The sequence below is a fragment of the Salmo salar genome, chromosome 17 (genome assembly GCF_965601325.2).
Source record: "Salmo salar chromosome 17, fSalSal1, whole genome shotgun sequence".
Taxonomy (NCBI): Eukaryota; Metazoa; Chordata; class Actinopteri; order Salmoniformes; family Salmonidae; genus Salmo; species Salmo salar.
Genome location: NC_138307.1, coordinates 64,465,368 through 64,491,063, shown reverse-complemented (window position 1 = coordinate 64,491,063; position 25,696 = coordinate 64,465,368). Strand labels below are relative to the sequence as shown.

At 44.5% G+C, this 25,696-nt stretch overlaps 1 protein-coding gene across 3 annotated transcripts in view; it reads left to right on the top strand.

The window, feature by feature from the left end:
* LOC106576445 (apoptotic protease-activating factor 1) overlaps window positions 1–19,505 on the top strand; it is a 74,981-nt gene extending 55,476 nt beyond the window's left edge. For all 3 annotated transcript variants that reach the window (XM_045699999.2, XM_045699997.2, XM_045700000.2), the window contains one exon: window positions 16,615–19,505. In XM_045699999.2, the coding sequence (XP_045555955.2) occupies window positions 16,615–16,761 (147 nt within the window). In that variant the 3' untranslated portion in view covers window positions 16,762–19,505. The remainder of the gene's footprint in view (window positions 1–16,614) is intronic.
* Window positions 19,506–25,696: the final 6,191 nt, after the last annotated feature.

Here is a 25,696-nt window from a genome sequence, read left to right as displayed (position 1 = left end):
CTCATCAGACTAAAGAACAGATTTCCACCGGTCTAATGTACATTGCTCGTTTTCTTGGCCCAAGCAAGTCTCTTCTTCTTATTGTTGTCCTTTTAGTAGTGGTTTCTTTGTAGCAATTCAACCATGAAGGCCTGATTCACATAGTCTCTTCTGAACAGTTGATGTTGAGATGTCTCTGTTACTTGAACTCTGTGAAGCATTTATTTGGGCTGCAATTTCTGAGGCTGGTAACTCTAATGAACTTATCCTCTGCAGCAGAGAACTCTGGGTCTTCCTTTCCTGTGGCGGTCCCAGTTTCATCATAGCGCTTGATGGTTTTTGCGAATGCACTTGAGGGAACTTTCAAAGTTCTTGACATTTTCCGCATTGACTGATCTTCATGTCTTAAAGTAATCATGGACTGTCTTTTCTCTTTGCTTATTTGAGCTGTTCTTGCCATTATATGGACTTGGTCTTTAACCAAATACAGTTGAAGTCGGAAGTTTACATACACTTATGTTGGAGTCATTAAAACTCGTTTTTCAACCACTCCACACATTTCTTGTTAACAAACTATAGTTTTGGCAAGTCGGTTAGGACATCTACTTTGTGCATGACACAAAGTCATTTTTCCAACAATTGTTTACAGACAGATTATTTGACTTATAATTCACTATATCACAATTCCAGTGGGTCAGAAGTTTACATATACTAAGTTGACTGTGCCTTTTTAAACGGCTTGGAAAATTCCAGAAAATTATTTCATGGCTTTAGAAGTTTCTGATAGGCTAATTGACATAATTTGAGTCAATTGGATGTGTACTTGTGGATGTATTTCAAGGCTTACCTTCAAACTCAGTGCCTCTTTGCTTGACATCCGTTGGAAAATCAAAAGAAATCAGCTAAGACCTCAGAAAAAAAATTGTAGACCTTCACAAGTCTGGTTCAGCATTGGGAGCAATTTCCAAATGCCTGAAGGTACCACGTTCATCTGTACAAACAATAGTACGCAAGTATAAACACCATGTGAAACACGCAGCCGTCATACCGCTCAGGAAGGAGACGCGTTCTGTCTCCTAGAGATGAACGTACTTAGGTGCGAAAAGTGCAAATCAATCCCAGAACAACAGCAAAGGACCTTGTGAAGATGCTGGAGGAAACGGGTATAAAAGTATCTATATCCACAGTAAAACGAGTCCTATATCGGCATAACCTGAAAGGCCGTTCTGCAAGGAAGAAGCCACTGCTCCAAAACTGCCATTAAAAAAGCCAGACTACGGTTTGCAACTGCACATGGGGACAAAGATTGTACTTTTTGGAGAAATGTCCTCTGGTCTGATGAAACAAAAATAGAACTGTTTGGCCATACTGACCATGGTTATGTTTGGAGGAAAAAGTGGGAGGCTTGCAAGCCGAAGAACACCATCCCAATCGTGAAGCACGGGGGTGGCAGCATCATGTTGTGGGGGTACTTTGCTGCAGGACGGACTGGTGAACTTCACAAAATAGATGGCATCATGAGAGAGGAAAATGATGTGGATATATTGAAGCAACATCAAGACATCAGTCAGGAAGTTAAAGCTTGGGCGCAAATGGGTCTTCCAAATGGACAATGACCCCAAGCATACTTCTAAAGTTATGGCTTAAGGACAACAAAGTCAAGGTATTGGAGTGGCCATCACAAAGCCCTGACCTCAATCCTATAGAAAATTTGTGGGCAGAACTGAAAAAGCGTGTGCGAGCAAGGAGGCTTACAAACCTGATTCAGTTACACCAGCTCTGTCAGGGGGAATGGGCCAAAATTCACCCAACTTATTGTGGGAAGCTTGTGGAAGGCTACCCAAAACATTTGACCCAAGTTAAACAATTTAAAGGCAATGCTACCAAATACTAATTGAGTGTATGTTAACTTCTGACCCACTGGGAATGTGATGAAAAAAATAAAAGCTGAAATAAATCATTCTCTCTACTATTATTCTGACATTTCACATTCTTAAATAAAGTGGTGATCCGAAGACTGAATTTTTACTAGGATTAAATGTCAGGAATTGTTAAACATTTAAACTCAGTTTATTTGGCTAAAGTGTATGTAAACTTCTGACTTCAACTATTGGTCTTTCTTCTGTTACCACCCTTTCCTTGTCACAATACAACTGATTGGCTCAAACGCATTAAGAACAAAAGAAATTCCGCTAGCTTTTAACAAGGCACACGTGTTAATTGAAATGTATTCCAAGTGACTACCTCATGAAACTGGTTGACAGGATGCCAAGAGTGTGCAAAGCTGTCATCAAGGCAAAGGGTGGCTACTTTGAAGATAAACAAATCAAAATATATTTTAGATTTGACTAACACTTGTTTTTGGCTACTACATGATTCCATATGTGTTATTTCATAGTTTTGATTTCTTCACTATTATTCTTCAATGTAGAAAGTAGTACAAATAAAGAAACTCTGGAATGAGTAGGTGTGTCCAAACTTTTGACTGGTACTGTAGGTGCAACCACCTATCTTGATAACCACACAGTATTTAATTTATCATTATATTACTTTATGATGCTTTCCAATACAATATTATACAGCACTATATGACTCAACATAGTGCTCTATATTAGTACATTACGGTTCTATAAATGACTAATGCAAGGGATAGAATGTTGAGTTTTCTCAATATTCCAAAATACAGTGCTTTGCAAAAGTATTCGGACCCCTTGGATTTCTTCACATTTTATTGTGTTGCAAAGTGGGATTGAAATGGATTATATATATTTTTTTTTATTATTGTCAACAATCTTAACAAAATACTCTTTCAAAGTGGAATAATTTTTTCAATACTTTTTTAAAGATTAATAAAAAATAAATCAAATATATTAGTTGCGTAAGTATTCAGCTTCCTGATTCCATACATGCTAGAGGCACCTATGTCAGCAGAACAGAACATGTATGTGGGTATACACTGTATGGTCTGTTCTCTCAATATACCCACATATACTGAGTGTACAAAACATTAGGAGCACCTTCTTTAGAACAGCCTCATTTCGTCAGGGCATGGACTCTTAAGTGTCAAGCGTTCCACAAGGATGCTGGCCCATGTTGACTCCAATGCTTCCCACAGTTGTGTCAAGTTGGCTGGATGTCCTTTGGGTGGTGGGCCATTCTTGATAAAACTGTGATAAACCCAGCAGCGTTGTAGTTTTTGACACAAACCAGGCACCTACTACCATACCCTGATCAAAGGCACTTCAATATTTTGTCTTGCCCATTCACCTTCTGAATGGCACACACAATATATGTCTCAACTGTCTCAAGGCTTACAAATCCTACTTAAACCTGTCTCCTCCCCTTCATCTACACTGATTGAAGTGGATTTAACAAGTGACATCAGTAAGGGATCATAGCTTTCACCTGGATTCACCATTATATAGTATCCCCTCCTCATGGTTACAGACCCAACAACATTATATAGTATCCCTCATGGTTACAGACCCAACAACATTATATAGTATCCCCTCATGGTAACAGACCCAACAACATTATATAGTATCCCCTCCTCATGGTTACAGACCCAACAACATTATATAGTATCCCTTCCTCATGGTTACAGACACAACAACATTATATAGTATCCCCTCCTCATGGTTACAGACCCAACAACATTATATAGTATCCCTCCTCATGGTTACAGACCCAACAACATTATATAGTATCCCTCCTCATGGTTACAGACCCAACAACATTATACAGTATCCCTCCTCATGGTTACAGGCCCAACAATATTATATAGTATCCCTCCTCATGGTTACAGACCCAACAACATTATATAGTATCCCTTCCTCATGGTTACAGACCCAACAACATTATATAGTATCCCTCCTCATGGTTACAGGCCCAACAACATTATATAGTATCCCTCCTCATGGTTACAGACCCAACAACATTATATAGTATCCCTCCTCATGGTTAGACCCAACAACATTATATAGTATCCCCTCCTCATGGTTACAGACCCAACAACATTATATAGTATCCCCTCCTCATGGTTACAGACCCAACAACATTATATAGTATCCCTCCTCATGGTTACAGACCCAACAACATTATATAGTATCCCTCCTCATGGTTACAGACCCAACAACATTATATAGTATCCCCTCCTCATGGTTACAGACCCAACAACATTATATAGTATCCCTCCTCATGGTTATAGACCCAACAGCATTATATAGTATCCCTTCCTCATGGTTACAGACCCAACAACATTATATAGTATCCCTCCTCATGGTTATAGACCCAACAGCATTATATAGTATCCCTTCCTCATGGTTACAGACCCAACAACATTATATAGTATCCCCTCCTCATGGTTACAGACCCAACAACATTATATAGTATCCCTTCCTCATGGTTACAGACCCAACAACATTATATAGTATCCCCTCCTCATGGTTACAGACACAACAACATTATATAGTATCCCTTCCTCATGGTTACAGACCCAACAACATTATATAGTATCCCCTCCTCATGGTTACAGACCCAACAACATTATATAGTATCCCTTCCTCGTGAATAAAAGCACATGAGCTAATTTATGCAGCAGCATACATTTTTAGACCGTTGTTGTGCTTACTTGAACAGGAAGGTGGCGTGGCGGTCCTTCTTGTGGGCAAATTTTGTCATCAAAGGTGTTTTCAAGGTAACTGGGAACTCTAAAAAAACAAAAAGAAGGTTGAATCATGATGTCCGTGAATTTCAGGTCGGAGCGCTAGAAAGAGGCCCAAGTTCCCGGTGTGGAATTCTATGTTGGATGACCGTTCAAAATGTTTCCAAGTTGGAGCTAGTTTTTTTCCCCAGAGTTCCCAGTTGTCTTAAACACGGAAGAAGTCATGCTGGATGGACAGCATGGCTAATGTATTCAACCTTTTCTGGCCCATGGTGTTGCGAGTGAATGTTTATCGTTTTAAGCTTGGAAAAGAGACCATTTCAGACAGATGATTTAAATCCTTAAACCCAGACTTGGACCACACACCCTCTCCACCGAATAGCAGGCAGGCGAAGCAAAATGGTGATTGCTTTGCAACGCTTGCAGTTAGCTACTGATTCCTTCCAAACCACTCATTGTTGAACTTGCGATTTCCAACTTGTTGTGTAATGTTTATGTCCAATGGCCGATGAGCACCGATACGTTTTATCTATAATTTATCTTCATATTGCAAGGATGGAGAAGGATTTTCCAGTAGATTGTCGACGTGGTTCATGGTGATGACTGCTTGTCTAGCTTCCTAGCTAAGATTTTGAAAGTAACATGATCCAATCAAAGCTACAGTAGATATAACGTGATTTGATGTCATTTTATCTGTGGCCAATGACCTTGAGCCTTCTTAAATAGGCACTTCTAATGTAAATCTATGGCAGTACCCAAGGGGACATAAACTGCCTAGCTTTCCCTGTAGATTCTGCGGTGACGTAGTGTTCCCATGAGTGACAGAACACTGAGCCAATCACAGCACAACTAAAGAAGATTACCAACGCCTATGCTCTGTATATTCCGCTAGCTGCCCCTCCACCACAGAAAGCACTGAGCTAGGCTGAAACGCCTGCATTTTGGAGCTGCCTTACTCAAGAAAGAGACCATGTTTGTATGCGGCTTTATTAACTCAATATTATAAAAAAATATATATACATTGTTTGCGAACTGATATGTGACATGAATTAATGCCAAAATAACATGCCCTAAATGACGGGTCGCCACTGAGTACCACTCTCCATATTTTCAAGCATAGTGGTGGCTGCATTATGTTATGGGTATGCTCCTAATCGTAAAGGACTAGTGAGTTTTTCAGGATAAAAAAGAAATGTAATGGAGGTAAGCACAGGCAAAATCCTAACTTACCCAGAAAGACTCACAGCTGTAATCGCTGCCAAAGGTGCTTCTACAAAGTATTGACTCGGGTGTGAATACTTATGTAAATTAGAAATGTCTGTATTTCATTTTCAATAAATTAGCTAACATTTCTTAAAACATGTTTCCACTTTGTCATTATGGGTTATGGGAATAATAATTCTCACCCATGTACACACAATAACCCATAATGACAAAGTGGAAACATGTTTTAAGAAATGTTAGCTAATTTATTGAAAATGAAATACAGACATAAAGTTTTGTTAACTTATTCCACATTTTGTTGTGTTACAGCCAGAAATTATGACTACTTTCTGAAGGCACTGTATGTTCTGTTTTCTCAATATACCCACATTTATCAAACATATCCCCAGATCTCATAGCATCCTTATTTAACCTTCATTCATTTCCCTAGGTACTCTCACATGAATCATGCACTGACACACACGTGTACAGACATACACACACACACAGAGACACACATACGTCTAAAAATACAGACACACACACACATACGTAGACACACACACAGTACTGTAGATGGATGTGGGGAGTTTAGATGAAGGCAGTTGCCTGTCGGTAGTGTTGTCAGACCTCACTTCTCTTCTCTAGGTGATTGAAGACCAAGAGAAGATATCCAACCTTATCTCACCTTTTCACACTCGCTGTTGTTGCTCTCCATCTCTCTGTTCCCCATAGGACGTCTCTCACGCTCTCCTACTAATGGTATCTCTCCTCTCTCACTCTCTACCTCTGTCTGTCTGTCTTTCTCTCACTCTCTCTTTTACTCACTCACTTTGTGGCTCTCTCTCTCTCTTTCTCTGTCTGTTTCTCCCTCTCTCTCAGGTGTTCATTCTCTGTTTCTTTCACTTTTCATCTCCCCATTAGAACCCCTTTCTCAATCTCTCTCTCCTTCCATCATAGGCTGCTGAACAGGGGTAAGAATTGGGTAAAATATGAGAGCTTTCTGCTTCTCTTGTCTGTCTGGTCTGATCGGGTCTAGTCTGTGCTAATAAGACCCAGGTGGGGAGTGAGAGGAGTCAAGGTTAATATGACCTTCCCCTGGAGAGGTGGAAAGGGGGAGAAAATAAAGACTACATTCGTGAGGGAGAGAATCATAGAGAAGGAAGGGTGGGAGTTAGGAAGAGAGAGATATGGAGGTACATTGTGTGATCTCTGTCCCCCATAAAGCTAAATAATCCATCTGTAAATATCTTGTTGCTGAAACCCTGTTAATAATGTTTAATAGTCAGTCGCCTAACAATATTGGACAAGAAATGTATATTATGCTGATTGGTCCGTTTAGTCTCCCGATTTAACGTCACAAACACCTAGTTTAGTAATAAAAAGGCTCTGTTGCCTTCCCATGACAACGGTGCATTTTCTAATGCTTGTAGATACAGCACTCTTACACCACAATCTATGTCGGTAAATAGATTGGATGAAGTCCTCCGATCAGACATGGTGGAGTGAGTCAGTAGGAGAGAACCTTGTCAGTGTAGATCTGTTGTTCCTCCCCAGCCATAACACCACGTACTGATAGTTCCCAACAGAGAAGCTGCAGGAGAGCCATGCCACACTCCACGCAGAGCAGAGACATGCCTCTAAAAATACACACACACTGCCTGTCACATCACAGTTCTGTGCTATGTGGTGGCTTTGTGTGGATGTGGGTATGGGGTGGGTGTTTTTTGTGATTTTTGTTTGAGGTTTTGTTTTTAGGCTTGTGTTTTTGTATAAATTAATTGTGTATTTCGGATAGAATTACGATCAGACACCATACAGTTATTATATTTATGTTCATATTTTTCTGATTCCAAGATCAAAAGCTACATCTCGGTCTTTGAAAGAGCCAGCTATTGTCAACGTTCCCTTGAGTAAGGACCACCCAAACTGCTCATTGGCTGCTCTCTGCTCCAGCTTCTCCAACTTAATGTGTGTTTGCCTGTACACACACACACACACACACATACGTACGTACGTACGTACGTGTGTGTGTGTGTGTGTGTGTGTGTGTATATTCTAATGTATAAAGCATATTATGTCAGGTACAAAATGACTGGTAGTTTAGGAGTGCAGACTGTCGGTCTCTAACAGACAGGGAGACAGGGAGACAGATCTTTCAGCGAGCAGCGATGAAACCGTGGGGTTTGGTAAAAGCAGACTCATTTCTGTCTCGGTTGAACTAATAAAGTATTCTTCTTCTTCTTCAGCTAGAGCCTTGTTCAGCCTTTGCTATGTCCCAAAAGGTACCCTATTCCGTTTATAGTACACTACTTTTGACCAGGGTGCCATTTGGTTGGCAGCCCTGAGTTTGGCCTAGCTACAGTATATCTCTTCCCAGGCTCATGGCGTAAACACATGATGTAGTAAAATATTTATCCCCCCAAAGCCTGTTGTTCCCATGCTCTCCTCTCATTAAACCTGGGTTAATTGTCTTTGGCTGTGGGAGAGAGAGGGGACATGTTATACCTTACACCCCAGGACGAGATGGTGGAGAGGAAGAGCGGCAAGATGTGGGAAAGGGTTAGGGAAGAGAGGGAAAGGGTTAGGGAAGAGAGGGAAAGGGTTAGGGAAGAGAGGGAAAGGGTTAGGGAAGAGAGGGAAAGGGTTAGGGAAGAGAGGGAAAGGGTTAGGGAAGAGAGGGAAAGGGTTAGGGAAGAGAGGGAAAGGGTTAGGGAAGAGAGGGAAAGGGTTAGGGAAGAGAGGGAAAGGGTTAGGGAAGAGAGGGAAAGGGTTAGGGAAGAGAGGGAAAGGGTTAGGGAAGAGAGGGAAAGGGAAAGGGAAGAGAGGGAAAGGGAAAGGGTTAGGGAAGAGAGGGAAAGGTAGAGGGTTAACATTAGGGAAGCGAGGGAAAGGTAGGTGGAGACAGGAGAGAAACACAGACACACACACACGCACACCTGCAGACACACACAGACAGACAGACACGCAGACAGACAGAGACACACACGCACAGGTAGAGGGTTAAGGTTAGGGAAGAGTGGGAAAGGTAGAGGTAGGTGGAGACAGAGAAACACACACACACACACACACACACACACGGTGTTGCCAGGACAGAGTACATATGCATATAGAAATTGAGACAATGCCATCCTTTCCGAGAGAGAGAGAGGAGGTGGAGAGATAGGGAGAGGAAGGGATGGAGAGAGGGAGGTCAAAAAAAAAGACTTGGAGACAGGGCAAGAAAGAATGAGACAGGAAGACTGAGAGAACAATATAGGGAGAGAGAGATGGAGGAGGGGAGGAGTTAAAGGATTAACTGTGCATCAATATTTCAATGGGTGGATCCTTTGTTGAATAATGCAGCTGTTGTGTCAGACAGTTTCCCTCTCTCTCCGCTTGGTCCTGGGTGCTCACACACACACACACACACACACACACACACACACACACACACACACACACACACACACACCTGGCATTGGCATACATACACTGAGTGTACAAAACATTAGGAACATGCTCTTTCTATGACATATACTGACCAAGTCATTCCAGGTAAAAGCGTATTGATGTCACTTGTTAAATCCACTTCAATCAATGTACAGTCGTGTCATTCTCAAAACTTTTGGCCACAAATATACATTTTCACAAAGTCTGCTGCCTCAGTTTGTATGATGGCAATTTGCATATACTCCAGAATGTTATGAAGAGTGATCAGATGAATTGCAATTAATTGCAAAGTCCCTCTTTGCCATGCAAATGAACTGAATCCCCAAAAAACATTTCCACTGCATTTCAGCCCTGCCACATAAGGATCAGCTGACATCATGTCAGTGATTCTCTCGTTAACACAGGTGTGAGTGTTGACGAGGACAAGGCTGGAGATCACTGTCATGCTGATTGAGTTCTAATAACAGACTGGAAGCTTCAAAAGGAGGGTGGTGCTTGGAATCATTGTTCTTCCTCTGTCAACTATGGTTACCTGCAAGGAAACACGTGCCGTCATCATTGCTTTGCACAAAAAGGGCTTCACAGGCAAGGATATTGCTGCCAGTAAGATTGCACCTAAATCAACAATTTATTGGATCATCAAGAACTTCAAGGAGAGCGGTTCAATTGTTGTGAAGAAGGCTTCAGGGTGCCCAAGAAAGTCCAGCAAGCACCAGGAACGTCTCCTAAAGTTGATTCAGCTGCGGGATCGGGGCTCCACCAGTACAGCGCTTGCTCAGGATTGGCAGCAGGCAGATGTGAGTGCATCTGCACGCACAGTGAGGCGAAGACTTTTGGAGGATGGCCTTGTGTCAAGAAGGGCAGCAAAGAAGCCACTTCTCTCCAGGAAAAACATCAGGGACAGACTGATATTCTGCAAACGGTACAGAGATTGGACTGCTGAGGACTGGGTCATTTTCTCTGATGAATCCCCTTTCCGATTGTTTGGGGCATCCGGAAAAAAGCTTGTCCGGAGAAGACAAGGTGAGTGCTACCATCAGTCCTGTGTCATGCCAACAGTAAAGCCTCCTGAGACCATTCATGTGTGAGGTTGCTTCTCAGCCAAGGGAGTGGGCTCACTCACAATTTTGCCTAAGAACACAGCCATGAATGAAAAATGGTACCAACACATCCTCTGAGAGCAGCTTCTCCCAACCATCCAGGAACAGTTTGGTGACAAACAATGCCTTTTCCAGCATGATGGAGCACCTTGCCATAAGGCAAAAGTGATAACTAAGTGGCTGAGGGAACAAAACATCGATATTTTGGGTCCATGGCCAGGAAACTCCCCAGACCTTAATCTCATTGAGAACTTGTGGTCAATCCTCAAGAGGCAGGTGGACAAACAAAAACCCACAAATTCTGACAAACTCCAAGCATTGATTATGCAAGAATGGGCTGCCATCAGTCAGGATGTGGCCCAGAAGTTAATTGACAGCATGCCAGGGCGGATTGCAGAGGTCTTGAAAAAGAAGGGTCAACACTGCAAATATTGACTCTTTGCATCAACTTCATGTAATTGTCAGTAAAAGCCTTTGACACTTATGAAATGCTTGTAATTATACTTCCGTTTTCCATAGTAACATCTGACAGAAATATCTAAAGACATTGAAGCAGCAAACTTTGGAAATTAATATTTGTGTCATTCTTAAAACTTTTGGCCACGACTGTAGATGAAAGGGAGGAGACAGGTTAAATAAGGATTTTTAAGCCTTGAGACAATTGAGACATGGATTGTGTGTGTGCCATTCAGAGGGTGAATATTTAAGTGCCTTTTGAACGGGTTATGGTAGTAGGTACCAGACGCACCAGTTTGAGTCAAGAACTGCAACACTGCTGGGTTTTTCACACTCAACAGTTTCCCGTTTGTGTCAAGAATGGTCCACCACCCAAAAGACGTCCAGCCAACTTGACACAACTGTGAGAAGCATTGAAGTCAACATGGGCCAGCATCCCTGTGGAACGCTTTTGACACCTTGTAGAGTCCATGCCCCGACAAAATGAGGCTTTTCTGAGGGCAAAATTTAGGGAGGTGTTGTTAATATTTTGTACATCAGTGTACAGTTGTAATATAGGCCTACAGTGTACTGGTATTCACCTAGTTCACTCACAGTTCTCTCACCTTTTATTTGATCATCTCTCTCCCTCCATCTCCTTTCCTGTGGCTACCTTTTCCCAGAGCCTGTAGGAGTTGAAAAAGAGCAAGGGAACTGTACGCATTATCCCTGGGCACTTTGTCTGAGTGTGAAAGAAATTGCTCACACACATATAAACACCTGCCTCTCCATCTCTCTCCCTCTTTCTCTCTCTCTCTCTCTCCTCCCATCCAACTCTCTCTCTCTCTCACTCACACACACACATACACACTCTGTTGTGTTGTGACTGGGCCAGGCAGGCTGTGTTTCTATCATGTAAGTCTGGGCAGCTTCAATAGACAGACCTGCTCAGCTCTGCAAAAGCTGCAAGCACCTGTCACAGCCAGTTTATTCCAGTGGACTGGGTTATGGTTGTACCTACACATACTGACACAAACATACGCTCAGTATACAAGCCTGCATATTCACATACTGACACACACAAACGTACTCTCAGTATACAAGCCTGCATATTCACATACTGACACACACAAATGTACTCTCAGTATACAAGCCTGCATATTCACATACTGACACACACAAACGTGCTCTCAGTATACAAGCCTGCATATTCACATACTGACACAGACGGGCTCATTCTAGTGTACTGTATTAGCATAAGCTAATACTCACTAGACACACATACAGTACATATACTAACACATTTAGTGTGTGTGTGTGTGTGTGTGTGTGTGTGTGTGTGTGTGTGTGTGTGTGTGTGTGTGTGTGTGTGTGTGTTAGACTGGTTGTTATTCTATATTAGTATATCCATGCAGATATCATCATCATTAGTGTTAATTTTAGAAGACTTGGCAGGAGGGGGCAGCAAGCTGTGCTGTTGGATTGAAAAGTTTTATAACTCATGAGAACTCAAGATGGCACAAACACACACACACAAGTTACAAGCACACAAACAAAAACACAGCTTACAGTACACGTATGCGCGCACACACACACACCAGGACATTGCATCTTTCTGCTTCGCTAACACCATCATAAATCAATGGCAGCACAGTAATAGTGTTCATATCAGCAGCACCATCTGTTCTATAGAGGACACACACACATTCCATCATGACTTGTACTGCAGTATTCTCTTGGTGGTCATTAGACCTTTGTCAAATAAGGCTCCTCTTGTAGTCTGTGTGTTTCTGTGTGTACCTATAGTACAGTGACTCTGTCCCTGTCATGTTCGTTCCCTCCCTTGCCCCTGTCTTCCCCCGCATCATGTATCCCACATGTACACACTGTCCCCAGCACATTGTTTCATTGAAAAATACTGCAGCAAACATCTTAGATGTAAAATTGATGCTGCACAAAACATCTAGATGTAAAATTGATGCTGCACCAAACATCTTAGTTAGATGTAAAATTGATGCTGCACCAAACATCTTAGATGTAAAATTGATGCTGCACCAAACATCTTAGATGTAAAATTGCACGACTAAGATCTCTTCGGTAAAACGTCAAAATTAATGACAGATTTCTTGGAATAATTCAGACTATTTTGAGGAAGTATATCCTGGCTACGGCATGTCAAAATGGACAAACAGTACTATTTCAGCTTTTTCCTCCTCTTTCAAGCATAGGTCTTTCAAGGCAGTATGCGAGCACACTCGTTCGGTTCAGCTAGCCGTGTTCGGCTAGGCATCAGCCGAACTGAAGCATGCTGACACCTTTAGCAGGAACCACATTCTCTCTCCTCTCTCTCTCTTTTCTCTCTCTCTCTCTGGGGTTAGAGTTTGGAGGATGTGGAGTGAAGGCCTCTCTTCTCCTCTGTGTCATTCTCGTTCTCTTTATTCGGTCTCTTCCAATCCCTTGTTGGTGGTCTGTCTTTATTCTAATCCCTTGTTGGTGGTCTGTCTTTATTCTAATCCCTTGTTGGTGGTCTGTCTTTATTCTAATCCCTTGTTGGTGGTCTGTCTTTATTCTAATCCCTTGTTGGTGGTCTGTCTTTATTCTAATCCCTTGTTGGTTGTCTGTCTTTATTCTAATCCCTTGTTGGTGGTCTGTCTTTATTCTAATCCCTTGTTGGTTGTCTGTCTTTATTCTAATCCCTTGTTGGTTGTCTGTCTTTATTCTAATCCCTTGTTGGTTGTCTGTCTTTATTCTAATCCCTTGCTGGTTGTCTCTTTATTCTAATCCCTTGTTGGTGGTCTGTCTTTATTCTAATCCCTTGTTGGTTGTCTGTCTTTATTCTAATCCTTGTTGGTTGTCTGTCTATTCTAATCCTTGTTGGTTGTCTGTCTATTCTAATCCCTTGTTGGTTGTCTGTCTATTCTAATCCCTTGTTGGTGGTCTGTCTTTATTCTCATCCCTTGTTGGTGGTCTGTCTTTATTCTAATCCCTTGTTGGTTGTCTGTCTTTATTCTAATCCCTTGTTGGTGGTCTGTCTTTATTCTAATCCCTTGCTGGTTGTCTGTCTTTATTCTAATCCCTTGTTGGTTGTCTGTCTTTATTCTAATCCCTTGTTGGTGGTCTGTCTTTATTCTAATCCCTTGCTGGTTGTCTGTCTTTATTCTAATCCCTTGTTGGTGGTCTGTCTTTATTCTAATCCCTTGTTGGTGGTCTGTCTTTATTCTAATCCCTTGTTGGTTGTCTGTCTTTATTCTAATCCCTTGTTGGTGGTCTGTCTTTATTCTAATCCCTTGCTGGTTGTCTGTCTTTATTCTAATCCCTTGTTGGTTGTCTGTCTTTATTCTAATCCCTTGTTGGTTGTCTGTCTTTATTCTAATCCCTTGTTGGTGGTCTGTCTTTATTCTAATCCCTTGTTGGTTGTCTGTCTTTATTCTAATCCCTTGTTGGTTGTCTGTCTTTATTCTAATCCCTTGTTGGTGGTCTGTCTTTATTCTCATCCCTTGCTGGTTGTCTGTCTTTATTCTCATCCCTTGCTGGTTGTCTTTCGATCAAAGGATATTTACAAGAGAGATTGATGAGTTTGAGAGACTAGGAGTTTTGTGCGCACATGAGTGTGTGTGGGGGGAGCTATTTTTCTTTCCTCCGAGACTTAATCACACTTTCCTCTCTGTATGGGGTACCACCTCCTCCATCACGAGAAGCTGTCAAATAGGAAGAATAGTACTTTATTTTTATATCCATCTGTTACTACAGAAACCTTCTCTGTTGTCAACAGGCAGGCCACATGGACGCACGCACACACACACACACACACACACACACACACACACACACCACTCCAAGTGCAGCACTACCTAGAGTTATCTAGGGTTAAGAGCACTGCTGAAAGCAGTAACTATCTATATCCATGGGTCCATATCTGTGTTGCCCAGTCTGGGATTAGAATCAGCAGTCTTACAGCTACAGTACAGGGTTTCTTTATTACTGACTCACCTCACTGTCTATCTCTCCTCTGGAAATGGAGGGGGGAGAGAATAAAATGAGAGATGGAGAGAAAGAGATGAATTTAGAGACAGAGAGAGATCTTAGTGGTGTTAAATATTGAAGACCTTTGTCTTGTTGTGTTGCATGGTTATGTAACCGCTGTGTGTGTGAGTGACACACAGGGATCTGAAAGGGAATCATCTACCGGACCTTCTCCATCTCTCCTGCCCTCCTTCTCTCCTTCCCTCCATCTCTCCCTCTCTTCTCCACAGAAGCATACCTCATTAAGTCAAAACAGACATCCTGTTGTTCCTCCTATTTGTTTTAATGAGACCCTCCATTCCTCAGTCTTCATAGATCTAGAATAGTCAGCTTGAGGCCCTATGGAGGTCAGTCACCCCACTTCACTGCAGCCCGCTCCATAAGCTGCACACACAGTGGTGTTGGTATTCCACTGACCGTGGCCTAAACCCCTGCAGAGGTTTGTAGTGAACAGACAGAGCCATTACACAGCATGGGCCTCACACTCATAGACTAGAGATGGGGGGGTACAGAGTGGCAGACAGTCAGACACACCACACACACATTAATGAATGATACAAACTCCTCAAACACACAAAAGGGGTCTCATTTGCAAGCTGTACTTGCAGGGGAATGGAAAATGAGACCCCTTTTGTGTGTTTGAGGAGTTTCTATGATTCATTAATATTTCTGTGTCTGTGGTGTGTTTGTGCGTGCGTACATGTGTCTGTGTGTGAGAATGTGTGTGTACTTCAGTACGATGGTACAAGCATACTACTACTAATTCTGCAACAGTTGACGCTGCACACACTCTCTCGGAGACAGACTTGTCCTGGTTTTTCCTCAGACCCACAATAACAGCTGGGTCTTACAGTCTGACTTGTCCTGGTTTTTCCTCAGACCCACAATAACAGCTGGGTCTTACAGTCTGACTTGTCCTGGTTTTTCCTCAGACCCACAATAACAGCTGGGTCTTACAGTCTGACTTGTCCTGGTTTTTCCTCAGACCCACAATAACAGCTGGGTCTTACAGTCTGACTTGGCCTGGTTTTTCCTCAGACCCACAATAACAGCTGGGTCTTACAGTCTAACTTGGCCTGGTTTTTCCTCAGACCCACAATAACAGCTGGGTCTTACAGTCTGACTTGGCTTGGTTTTTCCTCAGACCCACAATAACAGCTGGGTCTTACAGTCTGACTTGTCCTGGTTTTTCCTCAGACCCACAATAACAGCTGGGTCTTACAGTCTGACTTGGCCTGGTTTTTCCTCAGACCCACAATAACAGCTGGGTCTTAGAAGCTGCTAGGTTTCTCCCTTCCACTAATGGAATTGAGGAAGTTGAAATATGTTCTGCAGGGAGATAAGTGGTGTGATGATACTGTCTGTTTTTCATTGGCTTGATAAAAGAGCGAATATGAATATTATTCTGGGAAATGTGGAAGATTGGCATGTCTTCGTTTGAGACGCCTCACGCGTGCACACTTGATACGATTGACTTGGTGGTGGATAGTGAATTCTGAGAGGTGGAACTTCAATGAAAAAATTACAACATATCAGGTCGCATTAAATAGAATCGGTTAGCAAAACCGTGTGTGTGTGTGTGTGGGGCTGACAAGACCAAACTGCATCACTGATCTATTTATCAGAAGGGCTCTTACAGGGTACTGTACATCAGTGGTAGGAGCTTAGAGACACACTTAAACTGATAACTCTCTCTCTCTGTCTGTCTCTCTCACCCTCTCTCATTCTCTCTCACTCTCCCTCTCTTGCCCCTGCTCTCTCTCTCGCTCTCCCTCATAGTGGTGGAACGTGGAGAAAGGGGAGGCCCTCCAGACCTTCTACCCAACAGGAGCCAATCTGAAAAGGATCCATGTGTCACCTGACTTCTCCACCTTCGTCACCATCGACAATATCGGAATCCTCTACGTCCTGAAGAAGGTGGAATGAGAGGGAGGCATAGCTCATTAGTCTAAAGGGGGCGTAGCTCAATAATAGAAATAGTTCTCGTCTCCTCTCCTTGCATTGATCTGAAAGAGCCAGACAGGTGAGAGCCAATGTCTGTTAGTCATCTGCCATGTTGCTTTAGCCTGCGTTCTCAGATCAGAGGAGGTGACGAACAGGAGATCTGCTAAAGGAAGAAATACATCATTTCTCCTGCTCTGCCTTCTTCTGCATGCCATAACAGTCAAAACAATCACAACAAAATTCATATCCTGACAAAATTAACTATTATGCTTTTCTTATTGTATCAGGGGACCATAGCAAAAATGCATTTGATTCTTACTGCACTGGGGTAAATTGCATGCAATATGGACAGATTTTGCTATCCTCTTTTTAACTAGGATAATCTATGCTATAATGAAATGCACCAGTATTATCTGTTGTGATTCTACAGTGATGATGTCAAACACAGTGAATTGGTTTTGTATTTCTAAGTGCACAATGAGTCTTTTGCTTTGTTGATGTCGTGGCACTCTGCAAATGGTCATGAGTGTCTTCTGTCGTCTTAAACAAAGTACATGTATTTTTCCCTGTGAAGTTCGGGCAGCAGGGAGCCTAGCGATTAAGAGCATTGGGCCAGTAACCTAAAGGTTGCTGGTTCGAATCTCTGAGCCGACTGGGTGAAAAATCTCTCTATGCCCTTCAGCAACGCACTTAACCTAATTTGCTCCTGTAAGTTGCTCTGGATAAGAGCGTCAGTTGACTAAAATGTAAAAATGTAAAGGTCTAAACCTGTGTATTTGGAGTAACTAAAGCCTTAAAGATGGAGTCCGCAGTATGGGAAAGCCTCCCCACCACTGTTTTTTTGTTGTTGTCCGGGCTGAGGAGCGTCACACAGCATGGTAAAACTAATAGCAGGACATATTGTGCTCTTTTATCGCGCATGCACTGATGTCTGAGGGGGAAAACTGTTGGTCGTTTCCAGTAACTTCTTTGTTGTTGTAATATCACAAACGGATGTGGCTGTTTCACCATTAAGGAGTCCAGCATTAATGTTTTTAAAGGGGACATATACTAAGGAAAATGTGGGAAAGTAAAGGAAAGGTCCAAATGATAGGGATTTTTGCAGCAAACCAGCTCTCACAGTCTCATGTCAGAATTAGACGTTCATCCATGTTTCTCAAACGTCAAATTTCAAAGATGTTCCAAACGTCAAATTTCAAAGATGTTCTAAACATCAAATTTCAAAGATGTTCCAAACGTCAAATTTCAAAGATGTTCCAAACGTCAAATTTCAAAGATGTTCTAAACGTCAAGTTTCAAAGATGTTCCAAACGTCAAATTTCAAAGATGTTCTAAACGTCAAATTTCAAAGATGTTCCAAATGTCAAATTTCAAAGATGTTCTAAACGTCAAATTTCAAAGATGTTCCAAACGTCAAATTTCAAAGATGTTCTAAACGTAAAATTTCAAAGATGTTCCAAACGTCAAATTTCAAAGATGTTCTAAACGTCAAATTTCAAAGATGTTCCAAACGTCAAAGTTCAAAGTGTTTAAGGTAAAGTCCAGGCATTAACTCCATATTCTTAAGGTTAGGTGTTAACTCTGAATGGTTAAGGTAAGGGTTAAGGTTTGGGTTAGGCTTAACTTTCTATTGCTGTATTCAAACTTGCAACCTTTGGAATCAGAGGGAGATGCTTCCGCCCATCCGCCATCCCTGTCCACAACGCCCTAGCAAAACCAAAACCTAATTGAAGGTAACAGCGCCTACTGTTTCCCCCCTAGTGGCCGGTTTCCACGTCATCTCCCAACATCTTCAGACTTGGATGGATGTCAAATACTGACTTGTATAACAGGTGACCTGGCTGGTTTGCAATGTTATCAACAAGTCAGGTTACCGCCATAAATGCAAAAAAATATTGTATTGGTTCAGCCCACTTTCTAGAGCCAATGAGTAATTCAAACCTTGACCAAAGGCATTTGTCAGAATAGCATCTGTCGACTATGTTTACTATCAAGTTCAATACTATTTAGGACATTTTCTACAGTAATTGTATCTATAGCGCCTGTTTTTTTTGTACAAGTCCTTTTTTTATTGTATATATCTTGCTTTCATACATTTTGTTTTCTTATTACTACTGAGCCACGCTCTAGTGAGCTTTATAGGAAGGCACTATGATTTTTCTCTTGTGGTCTATATCAAGGACATGGCCTTCTTCCAATACTTTGACAATGCGTCCTTCCTTCCTTCCATCATTGCTTGATTTCATCTCTGATCTGACGCTATTGAATAGCTGACCGATTGCTTCCACTTCATGGCTGACAATCCAGAGTCATTTAATATCTGTGGTTATTGAAAGGAAGGATGTGTTTCCAAAGTATTCAATCTGGGCCTTGTTTTTAAAGTTAGAACATGTGCTCTTACCTATTGGTGCTTTAAACTCAGTGTGCAAGTCAATCATCAGAGGAGGTCTCTCCCTGTCAATCAAATCTGTGAAGTCTTGAGGTGATCTCAGGACATGAATACTGTTATGGTAAAGTGCTTGTGTGTGCTGTGTAATTTATAATACCTTAGAGAATAAAACATTCTATGACAGCAGGTGGCTTACTTACTCCTCTTAATTTATCATTAAATCATTTGTTGTTCACCGTCCAGAGCATAGGGTAGTATTTGATCTACACTGAACAAAAAAACGCAACATGTAAAGTGTTGGTTTCATGAGCTGAAATAAAACATTCCTGAAATTTTCCACACGCACAAAAAGCCTATTTCTTTAACAAATTTGTTTACATCCTTTTTAGTGAGCATTTCTCCTTTGCCGAGATGATCCATCCACCTGACAGCTGTAGCATATCAAGAAGCTGATTAAACAGCATAATCATTACATATAAGGCCATTCTAAAATGTGCAGTTTTGTCACACAACACAATGCCACAGATGTCTCAAGTTTTGAGGAAGTGCAATTGGCGTACTGACTACAGGAATGCAGTATTGGATATTCATTTCTCTACCATAAGCCTCCTCCAACATTGTTTTAGAGAATTTGGAAGTACGTCCAACCGGCCTCACAACTGCAGACCACGTGTAACCATACCAGCCCAGGACCTCCACATCCAACTTCTTCACCTGCGGGATCATCTGAGATCAGCCACCCGGACAGCTGATGAAACTGTGGGTTTGCACAATCGAATAATTTCTGCACAAACTGTCAGAAACCGTCTCAGGGAAGCTCATCTGTGTGCTCATCGTCCTCACCAGGGTCTTGACCTGACTGCAGTTCGGCGTCACAACCGACTTCAGTGGGCAAATGCTCACCTTCGATGGCCACTGGCACGCTGGAGAAGTGTGCTCTTCACAGATGAATCCCAGTTTCCACTGTACAGGGCAGATGGTGGCGTGTATGGCGTTGTGTGGCAGAGCGAGCAGTTTGCTGATGTCAATGTTGTGATCAGAGTGCTCCATGCTAGTGGTGGGGTTATGCTATGGGCAGGCATAAGCTACGGACAACGAACACAATTGCATTTTATCAATGGCAATTTGAATGCACAAAGAGACCGTGACGAGATCCTGAGGCCCATTGTCGTGTCATTCATCCGCCGCCATCACCTCATGTTTCAGCATGATAATGCACGGCCCCACATCGCAAGGATCTGAACACAATTCCTCGGAAGCTGAAAATGTCCCAGTTCTTTCATATTCACCAGACATGTTACCCATGATGCATTTTTGGGATGCTCTGGATCAACGTGTACGACAGCGTGTTCCAGTTCCCACCAATATCCAGAAACTTTGCACAGCTATTAAGAGGAGTGGGACAACATTCCACAGGCCACAATTAACACCCCGATCAACTCCATGCGAAGGAGATGTGTCACGCTGTATGAGGCAAATGATGGTCACACCAGATACTGACTGGTTTTCTGATCCACACCACTACTGTTTTTTTTTTTAAGGTATTTGTGTTCCCAGTCATATGAAATCCATAGATTAGGGCCTAATTCATTTATTTCAATTGACTGATTTCAGTACATAAACTGTAACTCAGTGAAATCTTTGAAATTGTTACATGTTGCGTTGACGTTTGTGTTTTAATGGATAAGAGAAGTTAGATCTGAAGCAGTTTGAAAGAAAAATGCAAAAGATGTTCAACTACGATGATGTGTAGACTAGCCATATAATGTGTGTGTCAGTCTGTGTGTGTCAGAGAGGAGATGCTGCATGGCTGTCAGTGTTGTCTCCTCCAGGGATGGAGTGCTGGGTTAGCTAGCTGCTGACACAACGTTGGTCACGCTCCGTCTGCTCCTGAAACATCCTTCTGACAGACCGCTGATGGGGCCGACAAGCCCAACATACCACGCTGCCTGTCTCCTTATACCACGTTGCCTCTCTCCTTATACCACGCTGCCTCTCTCCTTATACCACGCTGCCTGTGTCCTTATACCACGCTGCCTGTCTCCTTACACCACGCTGCCTGTCTCCTTATACCACGCTGCCTGTCTCCTTATACCACGCTGCCTGTCTCCTTATACCACGCTGCCTGTCTCCTTATACCACGCTGCCTGTCTCCTTATACCACGCTGCCTGTGTCCTTATCCCACGCTGCCTGTCTCCTTATACCACGTTGCCTCTCTCCTTATACCACGCTACCTGTCTCCTTATACCACGGTGCCTGTCTCCTTATACCACGCTGCCTGTGTCCTTATCCCACGCTGCCTGTCTCCTTATACCACGCTGCATGTCTCCTTATCCCACGCTGCCTGTCTCCTTATACCACGCTGCCTGTCTCCTTATACCACGCTGCCTGTGTCCTTATACCACGCTGCCTGTGTCCTTATACCACGCTGCCTGCCTCCTTATACCACGCTGCCTGCCTCCTTATACCACGCTGCCTGCGTCCTTATACCACGCTGCCTGTGTCCTTATACCACGCTGCCTCTCTCCTTATACCACGCTGCCTGTGTCCTTATACCACGCTGCCTCTCTCCTTATACCACGCTGCCTCTCTCCTTATACCACGCTGCCTCTCTCCTTATACCACGCTGCCTCTCTCCTTATCCCACGCTTCCTGTCTCCTTATCCCACGCTGCCTCTCTCCTTATACCACGCTACCTGTCTCCTTATACCACGCTGCCTGTCTCCTTATACCACGCTGCTTGCCTCCTTATACCACGCTGCCTGCCTCCTTATACCACGCTGCCTGTGTCCTTATACCACGCTGCCCGTGTCCTTATACCACGCTGCCCGTGTCCTTATACCACGCTGCCCGTCTCCTTATACCACGCTGCCCGTCTCCTTATACCACGCTGCCCGTCTCCTTATACCACGCTGCCTCTCTCCTTATACCACGCTGCCTGTCTCCTTATACCACGCTGCCTGTCTACTTATACCACGCTGCCTGTGTCCTTATACCACGCTGCCTCTCTCCTTATACCACGCTGCCTGTGTCCTTATACCACGCTGCCTCTCTCCTTATACCACGCTGCCTGTCTCCTTATACCACGCTGCCTGTATCCTTATACCACGCTGCCTCTCTCCTTATACCACGCTGCCTGTGTCCTTATACCACGCTGCCTGCCAACTTATACCACGCTGCCTGCCTCCTTATACCACGCTGCCTGTATCCTTATACCACGCTGCCTGCCTCCTTATACCACGCTGCCTGTCTCCTTATACCACGCTGCCTCTCTCCTTATACCACGCTGCCTCTCTCCTTATACCACGCTGCCTGTCTCCTTATACCACGCTGCCTGTGTCCTTATACCACGCTGCCTGTGTCCTTATACCACACTGCCTGTGTCCTTATACCACGCTGCCTCTCTCCTTATACCACGCTGCCTGTGTCCTTATACCACGCTGCCTGTGTCCTTATACCACGCTGCCTGCCTCCTTATACCACGCTGCCTGCCTCCTTATACCACGCTGCCTGCGTCCTTATACCACGCTGCCTGTGTCCTTATACCACGCTGCCTTTCTCCTTATACCACGCTGCCTGTGTCCTTATACCACGCTGCCTCTCTCCTTATCCCACGCTTCCTGTCTCCTTATCCCACGCTGCCTCTCTCCTTATACCACGCTACCTGTCTCCTTATACCACGCTGCCTGTCTCCTTATACCACGCTGCTTGCCTCCTTATACCACGCTGCCTGCCTCCTTATACCACGCTGCCCGTGTCCTTATACCACGCTGCCCGTGTCCTTATACCACGCTGCCCGTGTCCTTATACCACGCTGCCCGTCTCCTTATACCACGCTGCCCGTCTCCTTATACCACGCTGCCTCTCTCCTTATACCACGCTGCCTGTCTCCTTATACCACGCTGCCTGTCTCCTTATACCACGCTGCCTGTCTACTTATACCACGCTGCCTGTGTCCTTATACCACGCTGCCTCTCTCCTTATACCACGCTGCCTGTGTCCTTATACCACGCTGCCTCTCTCCTTATACCACGCTGCCTGTCTCCTTATACCACGCTAGCTGTATCCTCATACCACGCTGCCTCTCTCCTCATACCACGCTGCCTGTGTCCTTATACCACGCTGCCTGTCTCCTTATACCACGCTGCCTGTATCCTTATACCACGCTGCCTGTATCCTTATACCACGCTGCCTGTCTCGTTATACCACGCTGCCTGTATCCTTATACCACGCTGCCTCTCTCCTTATACCACGCTGCCTGTGTCCTTATACCACGCTGCCTGCCTCCTTATACCACGCTGCCTGTGTCCTTATACCACGCTGCCTGTATCCTTATACCACGCTGCCTGCCTCCTTATACCACGCTGCCTGTCTCCTTATACCACGCTGCCTCTCTCCTTATACCACGCTGCCTGTCTCCTTATACCACGCTGCCTGTCTCCTTATACCACGCTGCCTGTGTCCTTATACCACGCTGCCTGTGTCCTTATACCACACTGCCTGTGTCCTTATACCACGCTGCCTGTGTCCTTATATCACGCTGCCTCTCTCCTTATACCACGCTGCCTGTCTCCTTATACCACGCTGCCTGTCTCCTTATACCACGCTGCCTGTCTCCTTATACCACGCTGCCTGTCTACTCATCCCACGTCGCCTATCTCCTTATCCCACGCTGCCTGTGTCCTTATCCCACGCTGCCTGTGTCCTTATCCCACGCTGCCTGTCTCCTTATACCACGCTGCTTGCCTCCTTATACCACGCTGCCTGCCTCCTTATACCACGCTGCCTGTGTCCTTATACCACGCTGCCTGTGTCCTTATACCACGCTGCCCGTGTCCTTATACCACGCTGCCCGTCTCCTTATACCACGCTGCCCGTCTCCTTATACCACGCTGCCTCTCTCCTTATACCACGCTGCCTGTCTCCTTATACCACGCTGCCTGTCTCCTTATACCACGCTGCCTGTGTCCTTATACCACGCTGCCTCTCTCCTTATACCACGCTGCCCGTCTCCTTATACCACGCTGCCTCTCTCCTTATACCACGCTGCCTGTCTCCTTATACCACGCTAGCCTGTATCCTCATACCACGCTGCCTCTCTCCTCATACCACGCTGCCTGTGTCCTTATACCACGCTGCCTGTCTCCTTATACCACGCTGCCTGTATCCTTATACCACGCTGCCTGTATCCTTATACCACGCTGCCTGTCTCGTTATACCACGCTGCCTGTATCCTTATACCACGCTGCCTCTCTCCTTATACCACGCTGCCTGTGTCCTTATACCACGCTGCCTCTCTCCTTATACCACGCTGCCTGTCTCCTTATACCACGCTGCCTGTCTCCTTATACCACGCTGCCTGTGTCCTTATACCACGCTGCCTGTGTCCTTATACCACACTGCCTGTGTCCTTATACCACGCTGCCTGTGTCCTTATATCACGCTGCCTCTCTCCTTATACCACGCTGCCTGTCTCCTTATACCACGCTGCCTGTCTCCTTATACCACGCTGCCTGTCTCCTTATACCACGCTGCCTGTCTACTCATCCCACGTCGCCTATCTCCTTATCCCACGCTGCCTGTGTCCTTATCCCACGCTGCCTGTGTCCTTATCCCACGCTGCCTGTCTCCTTATACCACGCTGCTTGCCTCCTTATACCACGCTGCCTGCCTCCTTATACCACGCTGCCTGTGTCCTTATACCACGCTGCCTGTGTCCTTATACCACGCTGCCCGTGTCCTTATACCACGCTGCCCGTCTCCTTATACCACGCTGCCCGTCTCCTTATACCACGCTGCCTCTCTCCTTATACCACGCTGCCTGTCTCCTTATACCACGCTGCCTGTCTCCTTATACCACGCTGCCTGTGTCCTTATACCACGCTGCCTCTCTCCTTATACCACGCTGCCCGTCTCCTTATACCACGCTGCCTCTCTCCTTATACCACGCTGCCTGTCTCCTTATACCACGCTAGCCTGTATCCTCATACCACGCTGCCTCTCTCCTCATACCACGCTGCCTGTGTCCTTATACCACGCTGCCTGTCTCCTTATACCACGCTGCCTGTATCCTTATACCACGCTGCCTGTATCCTTATACCACGCTGCCTGTCTCGTTATACCACGCTGCCTGTATCCTTATACCACGCTGCCTCTCTCCTTATACCACGCTGCCTGTGTCCTTATACCACGCTGCCTGCCTCCTTATACCACGCTGCCTGTGTCCTTATACCACGCTGCCTGTATCCTTATACCACGCTGCCTGCCTCCTTATACCACGCTGCCTGTCTCCTTATACCACGCTGCCTCTCTCCTTATACCACGCTGCCTGTCTCCTTATACCACGCTGCCTGTCTCCTTATACCACGCTGCCTGTGTCCTTATACCACGCTGCCTGTGTCCTTATACCACACTGCCTGTGTCCTTATACCACGCTGCCTGTGTCCTTATATCACGCTGCCTCTCTCCTTATACCACGCTGCCTGTCTCCTTATACCACGCTGCCTGTCTCCTTATACCACGCTGCC